We start from the raw sequence: 19,005 nt of genomic DNA on the forward strand, positions 1-19,005 counted from the left end.
TGTGGGTGGGTTCTTTGATCAGCATTGAGGGAGCTGCATCTTTATTGCCAGAGGTTATGATTTTTCTCATGTGTTGCACATCTTTTCCTACTCGAGCAATCCTACGCCATCTCCAGACAGGCAGCCCTCAAATACCAAGAAAGACAGATTTAATAAAAATGATGGTATGGTCTGTTATTGGTTTATTTTGACAGTGTACTATCTACCAAGAAAGAGAAAGTATACTTAATTCACTTGGGTAAGAGAGCTCTACTCTTCTAAACAAAAGCCAGGGACGTGCAATAATAGGTGAAATCTCAGCTGGCACACCGCAGAACTGAAATCACACTGTAATTCACAGATCTGATTCGGAATGGTTCCTGTTGAGTACCCATTTTCAATAATGGCTGTCAATTTGATTCATTATCAAATTGTCATATATCAAGTCAGCATCTGCTTTGCACATGCTGTATATTCTCAGAGCACCTAACAGAGTTGGTTCTAGCAAAACTAAGGTGGTGGGCACTGTCTTCCTCTTGTCTCTGCCTGGAGATTTCCACAGGTCAGCTGCTGTGCTGAAAGTCTTGAGACTTTTGAGAAACTAACTTCTCAACAGAGTACCATCACTTTTAGAAGAGGTGACCTTCCTTCAAGCAACCAGAGGCCAAACAGATTTGCTGGTGTGTGAGATATTGTATCACGGCATCAGAAAAAAGAAAAAAAAACTAAGCAAACTGATTCTGCAAGACAGTTGAAAAAGCAAAGACATTGTAAGGAAGCTTTCAACAAAGCTGATTATGAACCACTATTCAGAGAAAAAAAATTCTCTTCTGTTCACTTCTGTGCTATGAAATAGATATTTTCAAGTCTGCTGAGACCATTAAGAGTCTACTAACATTACCCAGTCCCAAAATGCACTTCAAGCACATGCCAAGCTACTGGCAAAGTTTTATACAGACCAATGAATCAAAACATTAATCACTGTGTATAAATGGAAATTTTACTTTTTTATTTCTCTGGAAAGAAACAAAGTTAAACCAATTATTTGTCAACGACATGGGCCTGCAGATTTTGGAAGCAGCAAATTAAGAATAATCACAGATTAGATATGTCACAGAATACTTGAGCATCTTGGGTCTCCTTACAGAAAATATTTGCTAGGCCATGAGTTCACTTATGAAAAGATAATGACCCAGGAAATTTTTTCCTTAATTGCAAAGAAGCCGTTTATGAAAGTGTCTGGGGAACTAATTAGGAAGGAGTTTCCTCTGTAGAGGACCTGGTTTTAAACTCAATAAGCAATTTTTTTAGAGGACTTGCTTGAGAGAGAGCACTTTTTAGATGCAGTCAAAAATGTTTGCTGAGGTGCAGCAACATTTTGCAGTCATGGAGGCAGACATGAGTCCTCACTACAGCAAGGCAGTGGCCAGTGCTGGCATGCTCCAGCTATGATGACTTCCTTAGCACAAGTCATCGAATCCTTTCCTATTTCACTTCAGCAAATGTGGAAAGCACTCAAATACACACAAACAGGAGAATCTCTACCTCCCAGTTAAAGTGAGATTTTTCAAAATACTTGCACATTTTTCAAGACATATAATGCCTGCTGGCCAACCCAACAGGTGCCAGGAAAACAGATCACTCAACACTCCTCCTGAATGCCACTGCTTTGTTACAACACCTAAACATCCATCATCTGTAAACTCAAGAGCATAGCTACATACTTATTTTTGAATATACATATGCACTTGTCTCCCCTATATAGTTTCTGATAACTTCTTAAAATGGTCATATTTACAGAGCATCAGAGCTCGTGAGCCCAGAGATCAAAAAAGCTTTTATTTGATAAGCTACGGTGTGAAGTTACACTTCATTTGTGAGTGAACAACCTCATGGCTTCTTACTGGCAGTTCTTTTCACTTTATTTTGTTGTATGCCCATCAACAGGGTGTTTAGATGTCTCCTTTAAGTATTTTTTCTAAAAGCTTAATTTTTGGTCTCACATCGTTACACAGTAATATCACTTTTTAATTTAAACAGAAAAAAAATTGTCTCAACCTTTACTTATAAAAACCACAGAAGTGAAAGTAAAAAAACCTGAAGTTTAAAAAAAAACCAGAAAAGTGACTAAAAAACCCGCAAATAATTACAAATTTTGAACAACTAGCCTCATGTTGTTTAATGTATCTCTTTTTATCAAAATCATACCATTTCAAGTTTGTTTTTTTCCTTTTAACTGTTTTAAAATGGAGACTCAGTGAAATAAGGTTTTATTAGCTGGCTTGCTAACTCAAAGTGATACAATTCAGCATAGTTTGTGCCCTCTGTTCAAGAGACCCAAGTGTGACTGTTGTGACTGCTACAGGTAATTAATGAGATGGATCAGCAGAGCCATAGATAAAACTTGCTGAATGCCTGCTCACACTCAGTATCTGTCCAGCCTTCACAAACACCTTATTGTCAGAAAACCTGCCAAATTAAAATATTCCATATTGTTACACTTTTAATAACTTGAGAACTATTATGCCACTAATTACATAAAACTTTGGAGTGGATCAAAAAAGAAAAAAGAATGCAAACATACAAAACTAAAGCACAAAAAAATCAGCACATCTATTGTCTATCCAGCATCAAAAATAGGGCTGATTTATTTGCTACACAAGTCTAGAGTTTCAAATTAAATAAGTCTGTTTTACGAATTATTTACTTTCTACAAGATCCATTTCCCCTTGAAGCACACTGTGCATGCCCTCCTAGTGTGAACAGTTTACAGACTGTGATCAGGCACAGACCTACTTGTCTGGATTTTTCTCCCTTTCAAAAGAGCAATTCTGAGAATCATAAATTACACAGCACGGTTATTGTAATTTGAGCTTATTCTCAATAAATAAAATTTATTAACTAAATAGCTTTCTATGTAGCTTAGCTCTTTCCCACTAGCTTATTATTTTACATAGAGTTGCTTCATGCTGCTAATCACAACCAAATTGTGCCATCTTAAGTATAAGAATATGAATTAATAAATACAAAGTAAAAATGTGTAATTTCATATGATCACAAATAACCTTTAGTCTTCACAGAGTATGTGTGAAAAATTACTTCCTAAGATTTGAAGTTATGAAAGTATTTTGTCTAATGTACCTACCAAGGTATATCTACTACATGCTTATAAGCTTTGTTTATCAGAACACCAGAGCAGAAGCCTTCAGCACTTTAAGCTCCAATGCATTAGAGTATTTAGGGACGCTGGTGAACTTAAGCAGATGAGTAGCAACACTGACACAAGGCAGGACAGACTCCTTTTGGGAGATATGAAACACCACTTTATCATGTCATTCCAATTATCTCCAACACTTATAGTAAGCCTCCAGTTATTCCACTTTTGTTACACAAATAAACTTTCAATTTATAAAATAGGTCACGGTAAATTTTAAGTCCTGGTCTAAAAACAGCAAGGCAACTGGAGAAATAAAACTGTATGTGATATATGGTGGTTTAACACAGATGACCTCATGGCATTTTTTTTATCGTAAACCCCCCCCGTTCCTAATGACTGTATATCTGCATTCCCAGTTTTCGTATTTTAAAAATTAATAGATCATTGCTCACATTTCTCAACAAGAAAAATGTCATAATGAAATATTAAAATTATAAACAGAGCCTCTATAGTTCCCCTCATCATGGTAGGCATATTTCTCTCCTAAGACAAACACTGCTATTCAACAAATCAAGTCACCCATGGTTTAAAAAAATACACATAAAATGAAGAATATGCAATTGAAGTGTTTGTATCCTACACATTACTGTGATTCATAGGTTTTATTTATTAAAAAAAAATTCCCACAGGTGGGATTTCAGATTTTTTGCCATTCCCTGTGCTCATCTTCCAAAGTCCTAGCAAAATACGAGCAAATCATACGAGCTCCTGATTAAACCAGGAAGCAAATCTGCATGCATGCAATTACAGTGTCTGCAAGGGCAGACGCAGATGACAGTAATTCATACTCTAAGAAATGGGCTTGTGTATTTGGCAGATTAACTGCTCTGTATTCCATTGCTATGAGGTATGGAAACTGTACTGTGAAACAACCATTACTCATTCCTTCAGCTCTAAGCACGTAGGTCTATCAAAAGCAAGCCAGTCTGGAGAGGGTGGGGGGTGAGGGCTGGAAAGAGAAGAGTCTACACGTTTCAGATTAACGCTTCTCTTGAATGGTTTCTTTTATTTCATTTCCCCTACTTTTTAAATTAGCAAATACAGTAGGCCCAGAAGGGAAATGTGCAAGGGAAGAAGGAGAAAGGGGAGGGAAAGGGAAGAAGCAAAAGCAGCCAAAAACTCTCCAACTTGTTCATTAGGGGGTTTTGTGTTTGAACATCTGAATGAATCATGTGTCTGTTTTTCATTATTCTCCATATGTATTTGTTCTCTGCTTTGTTCATAGATTTCTGGCCATGTTGTCGTGAATGTGCTTATTTTGTTTTATATATTGTTCTATTACAGGGTGATTGTTACTTCTTCTCTGTCTCACTTAGCATTTATGCCACCAACAAAGAGCAATCTGAAAATGAGAGGTTACGTCAAAAGGTTTCCCTAGTGAACTCCCTTGCAGCATATATGATTACTTTAGATCTGACTGCTTAATTCATACCAGAGAAAAATCCTCAGATAACACTGTTCCTTAGTATGATAGGAATGTGAAGGGTATCTTTTTAAAAATACTGGAGAATAACTTAAAGTCCAGTGCAGAGTGGTCTCCTCGTTTTTCCAAGAGGTAACCTAATACTTCTTGCTAAGTAGCAACTTATTTTAACAGATCTGCTGTTACATGGGGGGTTTGAAATAATTTCTTTGCTAAATTAAATATTTTCTACTTTCAGCTTTGTTTTACACCTTGGTCAACACACAAATGACACTGAAATAAATTCATAAGTCACTAACCACGTGATAACTTCTATCATCTCCTTGAATTTAATCCACCCTACTTCACTGGATACATATCACAGGATGATGTATTCACTTAAAAGATAGTCTCATACTTGGCGGAAAGGGAATGAGACCCAGAAAACTGGAAAGGAGCAAACAAATAGCATGGGTTTTTTCTTAGTTGCTTTTTGGTTGTTGGGGTTTTTTTGGTGGGATTTTTTTTTAAGGAATGGATGTAGACTCCAGTGTGTTAGAGATGCTTTCAAATTCTGAAAAATCTTAGAGCAATTAGTCATATAAATCCATTCACAGACCCTCAAAGGTAACATATGATTAGTACAAGAGCAAGAGTAAATAATGTCATATCATAATTTTGTCTAAAAGTATATAACGAGTGTTATAGATAGCTCAGTACTATATATTTTAGTTAAATCTCTCTCATAACTTGAGCAGATGGGAGAAAAAAGGTCTAGCTGAAAAATGCTGTGATGTAGGTGTCAAACAATTAAGCAGATCCAATTTTAAGAAGTGCTCAATGGCTCACTGTTGCACTACCTGATATACTGAGAGAGTTTCCTCAAAAGTCTTCTGGTATTTTTCAGTCTTTTCCACATTATCTTGTCCAGTGGATTAGAGAAACCATTTATTAACTGTGAAGAGGATACTAAAGGGGTAAGTGCTGCAAGCACTCTGTAGGCTTAAGATTATTCTCAAATCTTAGTAAATTAAGCAATAGCCAAGAAAAAAATAGGACAAAATTCAGTACAGACAAATTAAAAGTTCTAGCTTTAGGAAGAAATAATCAACAACACAGAGCAGAGCACACAATACGGAATGCCTGGCTCGCAGCAGTGCTGGAGTAAAGAATAACAGAACTGGGGGTTGCAGAGAATCTCTTAGCATAAATCAGCACCATTGTTCTCATGCAACACCCTGTGCCTCACAAATGTATCTATATTTAAAATATACAGCTATTTATATGTATACATCAACAAAGAGGAGAGTCACGTGATCACAGAGAAGACAAATGATATAACCTCTCCATGCTATTTAAAATTACAAGATTTAGGGCATCTGAAATCCTATGCCCAGTGCCAGGGTCTTAAAGTAAGAAGCGAGCTAATTAGAGACAGACCAGCAAAGTGGTGCAACATAATCAGAAATCTAAATAAACTGCCTTTAACGAAAAAGTTAAAGGACTAGTGGTTAGTCTAAAGAAAAGATAAGGCAGATGGAGAGCAGTCTTCAAATATATATGTTTGCTGCAAAAAGAGAAGGAATAAACTGCTCTGCATGTCCACTGGGGATAAGAAAAGAAGCAATAGACTTAAATTGCATCAAGAGAGATTTGGGTTAGACATTAGGAAATGCTTCATTAAAGTGAGAAGAGGGAGCGTTATCACAGACTGCCTGAGGAGCTCGAGGAATCTCCACCCCTGGAGGCCTTTGAGCGAAGGTTACAGAAATACCCGTCAGCAGTGGGTTAGAGCTGATCTTGCCCCAAGGCAGGTCCTAACTATTTCAGGTTGCTTCCACTTTGGGTTCCTGGAAAGCTTTTTTTTTTTTTCAGCCTTACTAAAGAGAAAGGAAATGTACCCAGCATTTAAAGCAGTAAAACATCTATTCTTTTCATGCCATGAAGCATACTGTTAATAAATCCAATTATGTTTATGATCTTTTAATGGCATCACTTATGTCATAAAGATCCATTTTTGAAAATACAAATAGATATCTCTGCCCTACAGTGTAATACAACAGCATGAAAGCAAATTTTTACAAAATTCCAACTCACTGTTATGTGGCTCCTACTATGATAATCTCAAAGCTAACTACAATATGAAGAACACCAAATCCAAAAATTTTTCTTTCTTAAAATTCTACCATTCATATTCTTCACAATAATTTTTCACTTTGTGTTTCACATTTTGTATTTCACAAACAGATCCATTCCTTTCCTTGTTTACCACTGGCAATGAGAACAAAGGAAGTTCTGCTCACAAGGGTATTCCTTTATAATGCAATCCAAAAAAAAAGCAAGAAATCCATCAAAACCCAAACACAATCAGGTCTTGTTCCTGCTGTGATATTCAAAGAAATACAGACTGATGTTATCAGAATTGTGGCAGAACAGTGCCCCAAGGAAATGAAACACACATTCAGTCAAAAGCAAATGCATAGCAGTGCAACTTACGATGATGGCCCATGACTGACTGGGGTGGTGGAGTTTTCTAAGACTAGAATTGCAGTCTTCCAACTTACTTTTCTCCTGAGTAGCTAATGAATACTGTTTCCGACAGGCAGTAGATGAAGTCCTACACTTCTACAAACTTCTAAAACAGCTCTGGCACAGATGGCAGGATTTTGCCCTATCTCATAATTTCCCGAAATGTCTTTGCTGGTTCTCTTCACAACTTATCTGGGCACTCATGAGATATTCCTGAACTGCAATGCCTTTCCTTTTTACTAACCCATATGGAAATGCCATCCAGAATGTGCTTCTTATCAGAAGAACTCATTCTAATAGATCTTATTACTCCAAAAGGATTCTGTATACCACTAGTGTAAAGTGACAGAGTCACCTTAAAGCACATCTTCTCCCCCATAGATTTGACGACACTGCAGACTCATAAAGCAGTAACAATTCTAGTCCTGAGATACTACTAGACATGTTAGCCTATATTTATCTCAGCAAATATAACTACATGGACACACATTAAACTTTATATTTCACCAAAAAATGTTTTCATACATTCACAGAAAAATTAAGAACATAAAACTGAAAGAGGAATTATTTTTATATCTTGGTGTTGAAACTTGTAGATCTATTTGTGTCATAAAGAATATTTTCTTCTTCCATTAGCATAAGACAAGACTTCACAAAAATGTAAAAATTAGACCAGGTTTTCCTTGGGAATCTTTGCCCAAAAGTTTCTCAGCTTTATATAAGAAATCAATTTGCATCACTGATGATATCATTCAAATCAGACAGTACTATGTGGTTAGAAGGTAATTTACTCTTCTGCCAAAGCAATTTAATACTTGTTCTGATTTGTGATTTTCATTTTGTTTGTTAATGAAAAAAATTAATGAGCAATGTTACTGGAAGCACAACTCAAAGCTTTGGTGTTATTAAATATGTTTGTAATATACTGTGCATTATGTTGATTGCACAGTTGGAACCAAAGCTTTGGCAGTCAAGCCACCAGTCAATCATTCAAACCGATAATGAACTTGCAGGGTGGACACCTTGTACGTACCTTTGCACTGATTTGTGTTTTTGTCAAGAATTGCCTTTGTGGATACAATTTTTCCATACCTATGGAGAAAACAAAAAAGAGAAGTACATGTTATTATTTTCTAATAAAGTACATAGTGATTTGTACACGCGTATAACACATATACTAGGAAGAAATCTAGTGTTCTGGGGGAAAAAAAAAAAGACATAGAACCAAACTATAACTCATAGGGTAAAACAGACCCTTGAGTTTTAGTACAGGACCAGAAAACACTTAAAATATCTCATGAAGAGGGAATAGCACCAGTGGGAAAGAATGGGAACACCCTGCCTAAGCATACTCTTCAATACCAGCAAAGATTTGAGTCAATTTTGTGCCTGTGAGTGACATGTAACCACTCAGCTTAAGATAAAGGGAACTGTCTCTCCATCTCTCTTTACTCTGTTTTAGTGACTGATGCAAAGTGAGACTTTCCATTTCACTGTTTTTCCTTTTCCTAAGAACCCACAAAAACATTTGTTTCCATTAGACTTTCATTTTTAGGAGGAAAAACATGCTTTGCTTTATTTTGTTTCAGTCTGAAACCAGTGAGGAGGAGGAGGGAAAACCGACCAAAAGGCATTAACAAGTTGTGCAAACTAAGTGAGCCTCAATTCAGCCATCTGTTAGGAACCAAAGAAAGTCATACAAGCCTTCCTCCCCTTCAGCCCCCTCCACGCCGTTTTTTTTGCTGGCTCTGTAGACCAGCAGGATCTTGTGCTCTGAAGGCAGGCATAACCCATTGTACGCTGCACCATGACGTGTACATGAGCAGGTAGTTGTGAGTTTATTCTGCCATAGCTGGCTCCACTAGAACCAAATACATAACAGATTTAATGTTAACCATGAGATCACATGCTTTTCTAACCTCAGGTGTCTTCCAGAATAGGTGCCTCTATACTCACTTATGTTCCACTTAATTTTATAATTCTTCATGGTAATACCTGAAGTTGATTTTGGTCTCTAAGATCTTAAAGCATGTCTTAAGAAGGCAAAGCTAAATTCTCTTGCAGTGTGATTTATGGCTGTTCAGTGGGCCAACTTACCCAGCAGGAAATTTGAACTGTGTGGTGCATCTTCATTTATTTGATTTATTTAGATTCAATATCAAATATATGAAAAACATGCAAAAACATGCCTATCTTGTACAGTAATGGGTCTCTGACAGATATATGGAAAAAGAATCCAACAAAAATCAGTGGCTAACCCACACCAACCTCAAATAAAACACAACCCCTACCTAAACTTCCGCCAACAAAAACTAACACCCAGCCCGCATTTCAGTCCAGCCACTCCTAATGAATTGATATGTTGTTTCATCCAAGTCACGTGAGAGCTAGAAGTTAACATTTCTTGCCAGCAGAGACAGGCATTGTGGTTCCACTGCTTCTATTACAGATTTCCCAGAGTTATTTTCTACATACTGTGATCCTGCAAACACTTAGTTACAGTGGAGATTTTACTCACAAAATTCTGTTTGGTTCAGGAGACGTTTACCTCCCACATGCAAAGTTATGTGCACACCTTCACATTTGCAAAAACAGACATCAGAGTGGTAAGAGGCACCACAATAACAAACACTGTTATAGGCAATTAGCCATATGTTGGTGATTTAATGTACTGCTGCAAACCTTGAGTGATACCACAAGAAAGTAATTGGAATTAATATGGACACTGTTTTACAAAATATTTCAAGTAATTATTCTACAGTAATCAGAACATCAGTTCTGATGAAGAATGTTCATTTGTGTGCTGCATGAAATTGGGAAGGTATTTTGTTCCTACAAATGTAGTCATATTTCTCCCATATGTCAAGAGTGGTATTAAGCTTTGTCTCCTCTCCAGAGTTGTTTGGCTTTCTGTTTGTGTGAGTTTTAATTGTGATTTGATTCGCTTAGAAGTACAAAAAATATATTCTTCAGTGGGAGTGCTCACAGAAATAATGATGAAGTACATCACAAGAGCTACCCCTTGTTTTCTCATATTTAAATGGAAACTACTATAAAATTCAACAGCCTGCACACCTGTGTCCTACAAACTACTGATATGACTAATGTAAAAAAAAATACCAAGTATGGTCCGCTTGTTGTGAAAAAGTGTGAGCACCGCTTAATATCCTCCTGAGTTATGGTTCATGGAAGTACTGTTTCAAAGATTTTGAATCAAAATTTCTGTTCATAAAAGGATAAATATAGAATTGAGTTCATCTCAATGCCATATTACCAACCCTTCAACATAATGGCTGCATCATTAAGGATAATCTACTGCATCACACTATCCAAGGAAGTGGACAAAGTGAATCTGTGAGATGGTTACGTCAAGAATGTGTCTATTGAGCACCTGAAGTGAAATTGCTATGCAAGGAATTTTCAGACACTCTTCCTGAAGTGTTATCTAAATGCATAATAAGCACAAATAGAATTGTTTAAGTACTTTTAGAAAACCACTCAATCATTTATATCCAATTATGCTCTTAATACTTTTCTATGTAATAATTTTCATGTAAAACCAGGTGGTCAGATTTTGAAAGACCTTCCATGTTAGGAGCAACTGCACAAACTAGGAATTCACCTCATGAAAGAAGGACCCATGCAGTGAGATAGTGACTAGTTGTCCTCATTGATTCTCATAATACATAAGGACTGCCCAGATAAGACTTAAAAAATGAAAGTTTCAGAATGGAGAGTTAGTTGTGGAACTCATTGCCATAGCCCACATTGATGCCCCACAGAGCACACCACTATAAAAAGCTATTGTATGGCTTCTAGGACGGAAAATCTGTCATGAAATTAAAAGCAAAGACACATTTGTGGCCCTGGAAGTCACATACTACCAGGAACTGTGAGAAGACACCACAGTAACATCATCACATGTTGTCCCTCTTTTAACATCAGGATACCTACACAGCTGCTGAAACAAATTCCTCTCTGACCCAGCCCCTACATTCTTACATTCCAAGATTAAATTGGAGGTGGAAATACCTTCTTACAAACATAAACATTTTTACTTTCTCGTGTATTTATCAGTTTAGGGTGAAACTCTTCGAGTCATGTGATACCCACTATTAAAAATACAAAAGTCACTTAAAAACTCTTCACTTACAAACAGCAGTAACTCACACCATGTCACACAGAAGGCAGAACTAAGGGAATAGCCCACAGTGCTGTGCAAAGAGAAAACAATCTCCCTGTTCAGTCCAGACTAGAGTTATGTCAAAAATCACTTTTGAGAGCCCCATCCCATGGCACCCCACATTTTCAGACTACTCAGCAGACTCAGGAAAGATGCAAGCAATGCAGAATGAGCCCTTAATGTACATCAAAGTTGCAGTATCAATAAATCATTTCAAGAGCTTTCAGGCAGGCGGTCGATGAGCACTTATACTGCAGACAAAGCTCAAACCCCATCATTTCCAGGAAGTTATTTGAAAACTCCTGTTAAAATGGACATAGTTCCTGAAGGAAATGCTTCAGCTGTGACTGATACCACTCAAAAAATGTGGTATCGCTTACCCAGTGCCCAAGACAACCTAAACAGATGGGAATTTGCTGTCTCACAGCAAACGAAGGATTTGAACCATTTCTCCTTCTGCCTATGGGGAGCTGGGCTACAGGGAAGGCAAGTGGGCAAACAGGGTTAGGAGGCAAGTGACATTCAGCTAGAGACTAGCTGCTCAAGGCAGAGGAACCAGGTGCCACCCACTAGACTGCTGACAGGCCAAGGTGGGAAGCTGGCTGAGGGACAGCTGTGATCAGGAGCTGCTGTGTCAAAGAAGGGATTTCCTGAGAGGCCAGGCTAGTTGGGGCCACTCAAACTCTTCAGCTTTTCCATGTTGTTATGGAAAACAAAAGCCTCTAGGATAGGTACCTCATATTCTGGCCTTCAAGTCATCCTTCAGGCTGTCCGCAGCTAGTCTTGTAACTTAAGATGTCTGTCAGAAAGGACAGGATTAAGTCTCTGGCCACCCGCCCAACTTTGTGCTGCATACACGTTGCCATCCTCACCTACAAGGCAACAGGTGCACAGCCATGTACAAAATATTGCACTGGATTTTTCCCAATTCCAGTTATTACTGCTTGTATGCTTCAAATAAATACAAAACTTGGAACTGAAACTCAAGTAACCGGTGTACAGAGTTCTTCCTTCCCTAGTTAAACCAGTGGAGTTATCATGTAATTTCCAAGTTCAGAGCTTAATAATTATATCCCCAGCATTCAGGTTCACTCAAGGCCTCAAGCATTGCTCAGAGCACAATCCACTCAACTGAAAGTCTTCACTTCTGGGCATTTAGGTATTATATGCTTTTATCTTGAGAACTTTTGTACTAGGATGAATTTGACCAGCAGTAATTGGATTTGGATAAGCAACTCCGAGGCTCTTTCATTCTTGTGAATTAATATCTAAATAGCATAACTGGGTTTATTTTGTTTAAAGCAGACTCTATTAGGCAAATCATGGATTTTGGGAGAAAATAAAAAAGTCCACATTATGGAGACCTAAAGTACAGAAGGAACTCCTGCTGAATTTCTTGGAGAGTCACATTATAGCCCTATAATACACTGCCACATGAACTTATGACATCCAAAAAAATATAAAAGGGAAATGACTCCAAAAAAAATTTTTGATTTGCATGATAATTTTTGGGCATTTCATTTACTGCATGACATTTTAAATGCTTGTATTTTTTCCCCAAAATACCAGACATTACTATGCTATCTCTTAACAAAGACTGACTTACTTTATTGTCCTTTCCCTGTATATTATTTTTAATTTAAAAAAAATTAAAAATAAGTTCAGACAACACTCTTATATTCACACAAAAATACAACAACAAAATACATGGCATTCAGAGCACCTCTTCTTTTCACAGACGATGTGCATGGCTTGGGGAACAAACAGAAGGAGCTACTGGCAGCAAACCTATGGTGCACAGGACTGACAAGACTATACTTCCGTTAAGAGTTTAACATCTGGCTGCTCTGTCTTCTCTACTTACTTTAGTCTGGCTGTGATGTTTACAAAAATCATTCCTTCACTAAACAGAATACTTTTGATACTGCCTCTCACAATATCCTTCTCGACAAAGTCTCCAGCACACAGCTGGATAAACACATTATGCAGTGGGTGCTCATGGGTTGAGCACGGAGGGTAATAGTGAATGGGACAACATCAGACTGGAGACCTGTCACTAGTGGGGTTCCACAGGGCTCCATCTTGGGCCCTGTTCTCTTCAACATCTTCATAAATGACTTGGATGCAGGACTTGAAGGGATATAAGTTTGCAGATGATACAAAATTGGGAAGAGCTGCTGACTCCCTCAAAGGCAGAGATATCCAGACAAATTAGTGGGCTGAACAATCACTATTTGTATGAAGTTTTAACAAGGGCAAGTGCCAGATTCTGCACGTGGGATGGGGTAACCCTGAATGTACGTACAGACTGGGGAATGAGGTGCTGGAAAGCAGGGCCATGGAAAGGGACCTGGGGATCCTGGTCGATGGCCAGTTGAATATGAGTCAGCAGTGCCCTGAAAGCCAGGAGGACCAACCATGTCCTGGGGGACATCAGGCAAAGCATTGCCAGCCAGCCGAGGTAGGTAATTGTCCCACTCTGCTCTGCACTGGTCTCACCTCAACTCCTGTGTGCAGTTTTGGGCACCACAATATAAAAGCATCCAAAGGAGGGTCCCGAGGATGGTGAAGGGTCTAGAGGGGAAGCGCTATGAGGAGTGGTTGATGTCACTTGCTCTGTTCAGCCTGGAGGAGAGTGAGGGGAGACCTCGTGGCAGTCTACAACTTCCTCATGAGGAAAATCAGAGGGATCTGATCTCTTCTCTCTGGTGACCAGTGACAGAACCCAAGGGAATGGCCTGAAGTTGTGTCAGGGGAGGTTTAGGTTGGATATTAGAAAAAGGTTCTTAACCCAGAGCGTGGTTGGGCCACTGGAACAGGCTGCCCAGGGAAATGGTCACAGCACAAAGCCTGACAGAGTTTAAGAAGCATTTGGACACTCTAAAGCACATGGTGTGATTCTCAGGGCTGTCCTGTGTAGGGTCAGTAGTTGGACTCTAATGATCCTTGTGCGTCCCCTCCAACTCAGGATATTCTGTGAAGTTAGTAGAACAATTTAGAGTAACAACTTGTCCAAGGGTATCAGAAACACCACAAAAACTCTTAAATCCTTTGGTTGTACATCTAAAAGAGCCCTGGACTTTCAGAAGGGTTCCTGAGTCATTAGAACTGGATTCTGTAAGGGCAGCTCAGCAATTTTGACACTTAGACCATGCATTTCTGTTCTTAACAACACAGTTACGAGCCTAGTTTTAAGCAGACAGTAATGAATATTGTACCATGTATAAGAAGTGATTCTTTTAGAGCCAGTAAGCTCATGAACCCCTGAAAGAACATAAGCATATTTAGTAATATCTTCTGGTACAGATATTTACTACCAAGGGTGTGGTGATTTCACTCATAAATGGGTCTATTATTCACTATCACTCCATGCCCACAGAAAATATATTTTTCAGAACTAAGAGAGAAAAAGCAACAAAACCCATAAAATAACTATATGCACATTTCTATGAACACTGTTATTGCTTTAGACAAATAAAACCCAAGATCTTACAATTCTATTGAATAACAGCTCCATGTTAACCTTTGAGGTTCTTTCCTCCTATTTCAGATTACGGATCATGCTACTTACTTTACATTGCATTTACAGATCATATTCAGAAATCCTGCTTTTCAGAAGATGCAAGAACCATTTATCTCAAATCACAGGGCTCTAATACAGCCCCGGAAAGCTGTGTCAGGTCCTTTGGTACTCTTTTATTGAAGAACAGGTAAAACTTGGCAGTTTTAGTGAAGTTTGTATCTTGTAAAATTTCAACAGCTGCAGGAAAAGAATATTGTAAATAAACAGGTATATAAGAAACACAAAAATTCCCTCCACAGTCCTTTCCAGTTTCTGCAAAATCTAAAAAGCCCAGGAATGCATCTTGCTTTCATCCTCACTAAAACGTCAGATGTGTCTCATGTTCAAGTTAGAAATGTGTTTACAAGACAATGTAGATATTTATCAATAAAGAGAGAGTCATACTTCTATTTAAACTAATCTGTATTTATACACTTATACATTACATGAACCTTCACCTCCAGAAAAATAGTGCCATATGAAAGTGTACAGGTTTGAAGACTTATTGTAATTGTTTTGAGTATTTGGGAAATTAAACCAGGTAAAACAGAAGTTAAAGTAAGTGAAATTTAAACAGACACTACATTTATTGAACTTTCAGATCTGTAAGAAGTATATCACTTTAGTAGTTCAAAGGTAACTTTTCCTGTAGCTTTGTTCCTTTCCTTGCCAAAAATCAGAAAAAGAAATTTTTGTCAGCATGTAAATGAAATTAAGTGGTTTAATCCACCACTTGCAGAAATCAAAGGCAGTCTTTTCCATTGCTTTCAGTAGGTACAACCTCAAATCCTATTCACAGTGTTTATAGTAAGGCTACAGATTTGTCACACCCTTGATACCCAAGACAGAATAAAATGCCACTTACTAGTGTGGCACTCTCTATAAAAGCCTGACATTTTACACTGTTTTTCCTCAGTTTGTTGCAAGTAAGACACTTGGCTATTAGCTGCAGTTTTTATTCTAAATGCTGTTTATTCTTAATTAGTGCTATGTATCATATTCATATTAAATCTGTGTGTTTGAATATTGAAGCTATTTAAGGCTATTTAAAAATTGATTACATTATTGTATATCATATTTAAATTTAAATTATGACATTTATATTTTTGCTTTGATAGAAAGCTATGTTTTTCTCTCACAGTTCTGCCATGACAAATAACCAGTGTTAATAATTAATTAGCAAAATATTCTACAGTTGCTAAATTAAGTATGGAAAACAAAATTCATGCTCAGATTAATAACTATGATTTCATGCAGTACACTTCAGTCCTTCTTCTGGGCCATCATTAAATCTTCAATTACTAATTATTCCATGTTTTCAAGAATTCAGATGTCTTAAAAAAATAAAATGCAACTTTTGTTTGCAGACACTTAGCAGTGATGCTAAATTTTCTGTATAATGATAGGATGCATTACTGGGAAGCCAGTTCAGGGATCTGAAACCCTTCACAGAATGAGGTGTGATTTACTGTAGCCTGTCACAAATGATAATGCCAGGCATACCCTAATTTTCAAAGGGCAGTGGACTTAAAAAAATCCAAACCTTATTTTCTCTGTTATAAAGACATTGCTCATCAGCATTGGAAGAAAAAATTAAGCACATCTTCAAACTTGCAGAATTTTCTCTATCCAACAATTAAATTATCTTAGATACTGTGGAAATAATGCCCCCAACATATCATTCCTGTGTGCAGAATTTATTTACTTTGTATGTTCTAGCATGCTGTGCTTTCTTGTATCTGATTTCTCACTCACAGTCTTGCTTACTTATTGAAGATTCATTGTTAAACTACAGTTGGTATACAGCACCAGCATGCCAGCATACCATGATATTAATCTCTAAAGTATTCAATCATTTTACAATAGCCTCATTATTCAGTGGAACTCTGAGCATTCAGTTTGTGCAGGTTTTCTGACATTTCACTAAAACAATTTACTCTTAAAAGAATTCAATGACTGCAACATATTGTAAAATATACATGCCTCAATCGGATGGTTCCTCTCTAATAATAGTCAAGAAAAAGAAGAGGAATTAAAAAGAAAAGGAATTACAGATAAAAACAAGAACTCCAGCTAACCACCAGAGACCATGAACTCAAACTGATAATTTAAAGCTAAAGCACTTTATAGGGTTCACACAGAGGCCATTTGAACCAAATGTGTGAGTGAGACTTCTTGAGTTCACGGAGCTCTCATTTCACTATTTACAAATTAGAAAAATCCAGGTACTTTGGATGTCTTTGTAAACAGTGTAGTTTTCAGAGGAACTGTTACTACAGATTTTTACATTTCAAAATACATATTTCAAGAACTACATCACAGAAATCATTCTTTTTCTTCAATACATTTATTTTAATCCTTTTATTTCCAGGACTGGGATGTCACAGTTGTATTCATTTTCCAAAGGCTGAACTTTGACAACAGTGGCACAGAGAAGCACATTTTTTTCTGCCTGGAATTTTCAAGGAGAAAAAACAAGAGCATGGATTTGGATTTTTATGATTATGTGGACAAAAGTTCACACTGCTTACCCAGAATTGGTACAGAATAGCTCTGCTTTTGAGTTTCTATGAATTTTAACTCCCTCAAGAATATTTATAAAAGCAAAGATTTTTTCGTCCATTTATTTGTACAACTCTAACATAAAAACAGGCTCAGGAGAGTATCTGAAAACAGATTTGATGAGGTATTTGTTCACTATGTTTTTAAAACGCTCACACACATGTACAATTTCAGGCATGTTGAACTTAAGCAGGACGATCCACGCTTCTCAAAATTAAATTATATTTGTAGGCTCATAAATTAATGTGCTTGTTTGGTGTGGGAAGTCCTCCCTACCACCCCAACACAGTAAACAGATGAACACAGGATATAAAAGTGCACGTTTCCAATCAGCCAGTGCTTTGCTTTCCTCAGTGCAAGGCCTGTAACTATACACTAGTTAATTTTAACAGGCCGTATCTGTTCTGGTTAGTAACTCACCACAACTCCCAGACAGGTATTCTCCAAAATCTTCTCTTGAGTGATAGCTTTGTTAACAACTAAATTCAAACTAGGTGAAGCTGCCTCACGTGCAATACAGTTACGTAATTTATGAATCATGATAATTTTTTTTTGTTTTCAAAATGCATTAAAAACTTGCAAGTGAATGCAGCATCAAGTGAAGGCTCACCTTATACAAAAACACTTTTACAGGTTTAAAAAGACATTTAGTTTAGAGTCCTTGTCTATTATATAAATAATTCTTCATTCTTTATTGTCCAAAGACAGATGAACACAATTAGCCTTGCTATACCAGGCAGGTAAATATCTCTGGAGAGGAAGAGCTTGTTAAGAACTGTGCTTTGGATCAGACTCTTCATTTCCAGAAATGTGGTACCCTTCTTCTGGGTCAAAGGAACTGCCCTAATTTACACTGACGTGGCAATTGCCTCATGTCTTTGAGTGTTGAAGTTACATTTTAAGATAACTGCAAGGGGCAGGTTGTATGGTATAATTAGCATGTCCTGTAGTCTTCTGCTCATCAGTCAGCACTTTTGAGACTAAGACAAGCAAGATTTCAGTCAACCAAAATCTGATGCTTTTTGCCAGCTGCTTTCACTGGACACCTTGGTTGTGTCTTACAGAAGAAAATCCAACACTGGCAATCGCTGTGCTCTGCTGTGGCTCAGCTTGCACCCAAAAACAGCCAACATGGACCACGAAAGGATGAGATAAGCCATGGGATTCACTAAATAAATACACTCTTTATATACTTAGCGTCTTCTGTCCTTAAAAGGACACTTGGTTGATCCTGCTAGGCAGAACCCTAGATGGAGAGCAATTAAGAGAAACATGCATTGTAGCCTTTCCTTTCTGAAATATACATGGGCAAATCTAGAGGAAGGCACAAGAATTCAAATATTTTATGTTTCTGCTGAAAAATTTTACCCCAGGAACAAAAGACTCACTGAAAAACACAGTGAGCACATTTTGAAATCTGACCAGTAATGCTGTATTTGGAAGCAAATTAGCTTCAGTTGCCTGGGAACCCTCAAGAAAAGACTTTTGTATACTACTGGCTTCAGGCACCTTCAAATAAACTAATTAAATAACATACAATGCTCAAACCATATAAAGATACTCATGGAAAA

The 19,005-nt window shown here is 37.4% G+C and overlaps 1 protein-coding gene across 6 annotated transcripts in view; it reads right to left on the reverse strand.

Moving 5' to 3' along the window:
- Positions 1-19,005, reverse strand: part of RBMS3 (RNA binding motif single stranded interacting protein 3) — a 598,526-nt gene that overhangs the window by 313,473 nt on the left and 266,048 nt on the right. For all 6 annotated transcript variants that reach the window (XM_018075572.1, XM_018075575.2, XM_018075573.2 and 3 more), the window contains one exon: positions 8,161-8,219. In XM_018075572.1, the coding sequence (XP_017931061.1) occupies positions 8,161-8,219 (59 nt within the window). The remainder of the gene's footprint in view (positions 1-8,160; positions 8,220-19,005) is intronic.

Source organism: Manacus vitellinus, unplaced genomic scaffold (genome assembly GCF_001715985.3).
Source record: "Manacus vitellinus isolate BGI_N305 unplaced genomic scaffold, ASM171598v3 scaffold_3_pilon, whole genome shotgun sequence".
Classification (NCBI taxonomy): domain Eukaryota; kingdom Metazoa; phylum Chordata; class Aves; order Passeriformes; family Pipridae; genus Manacus; species Manacus vitellinus.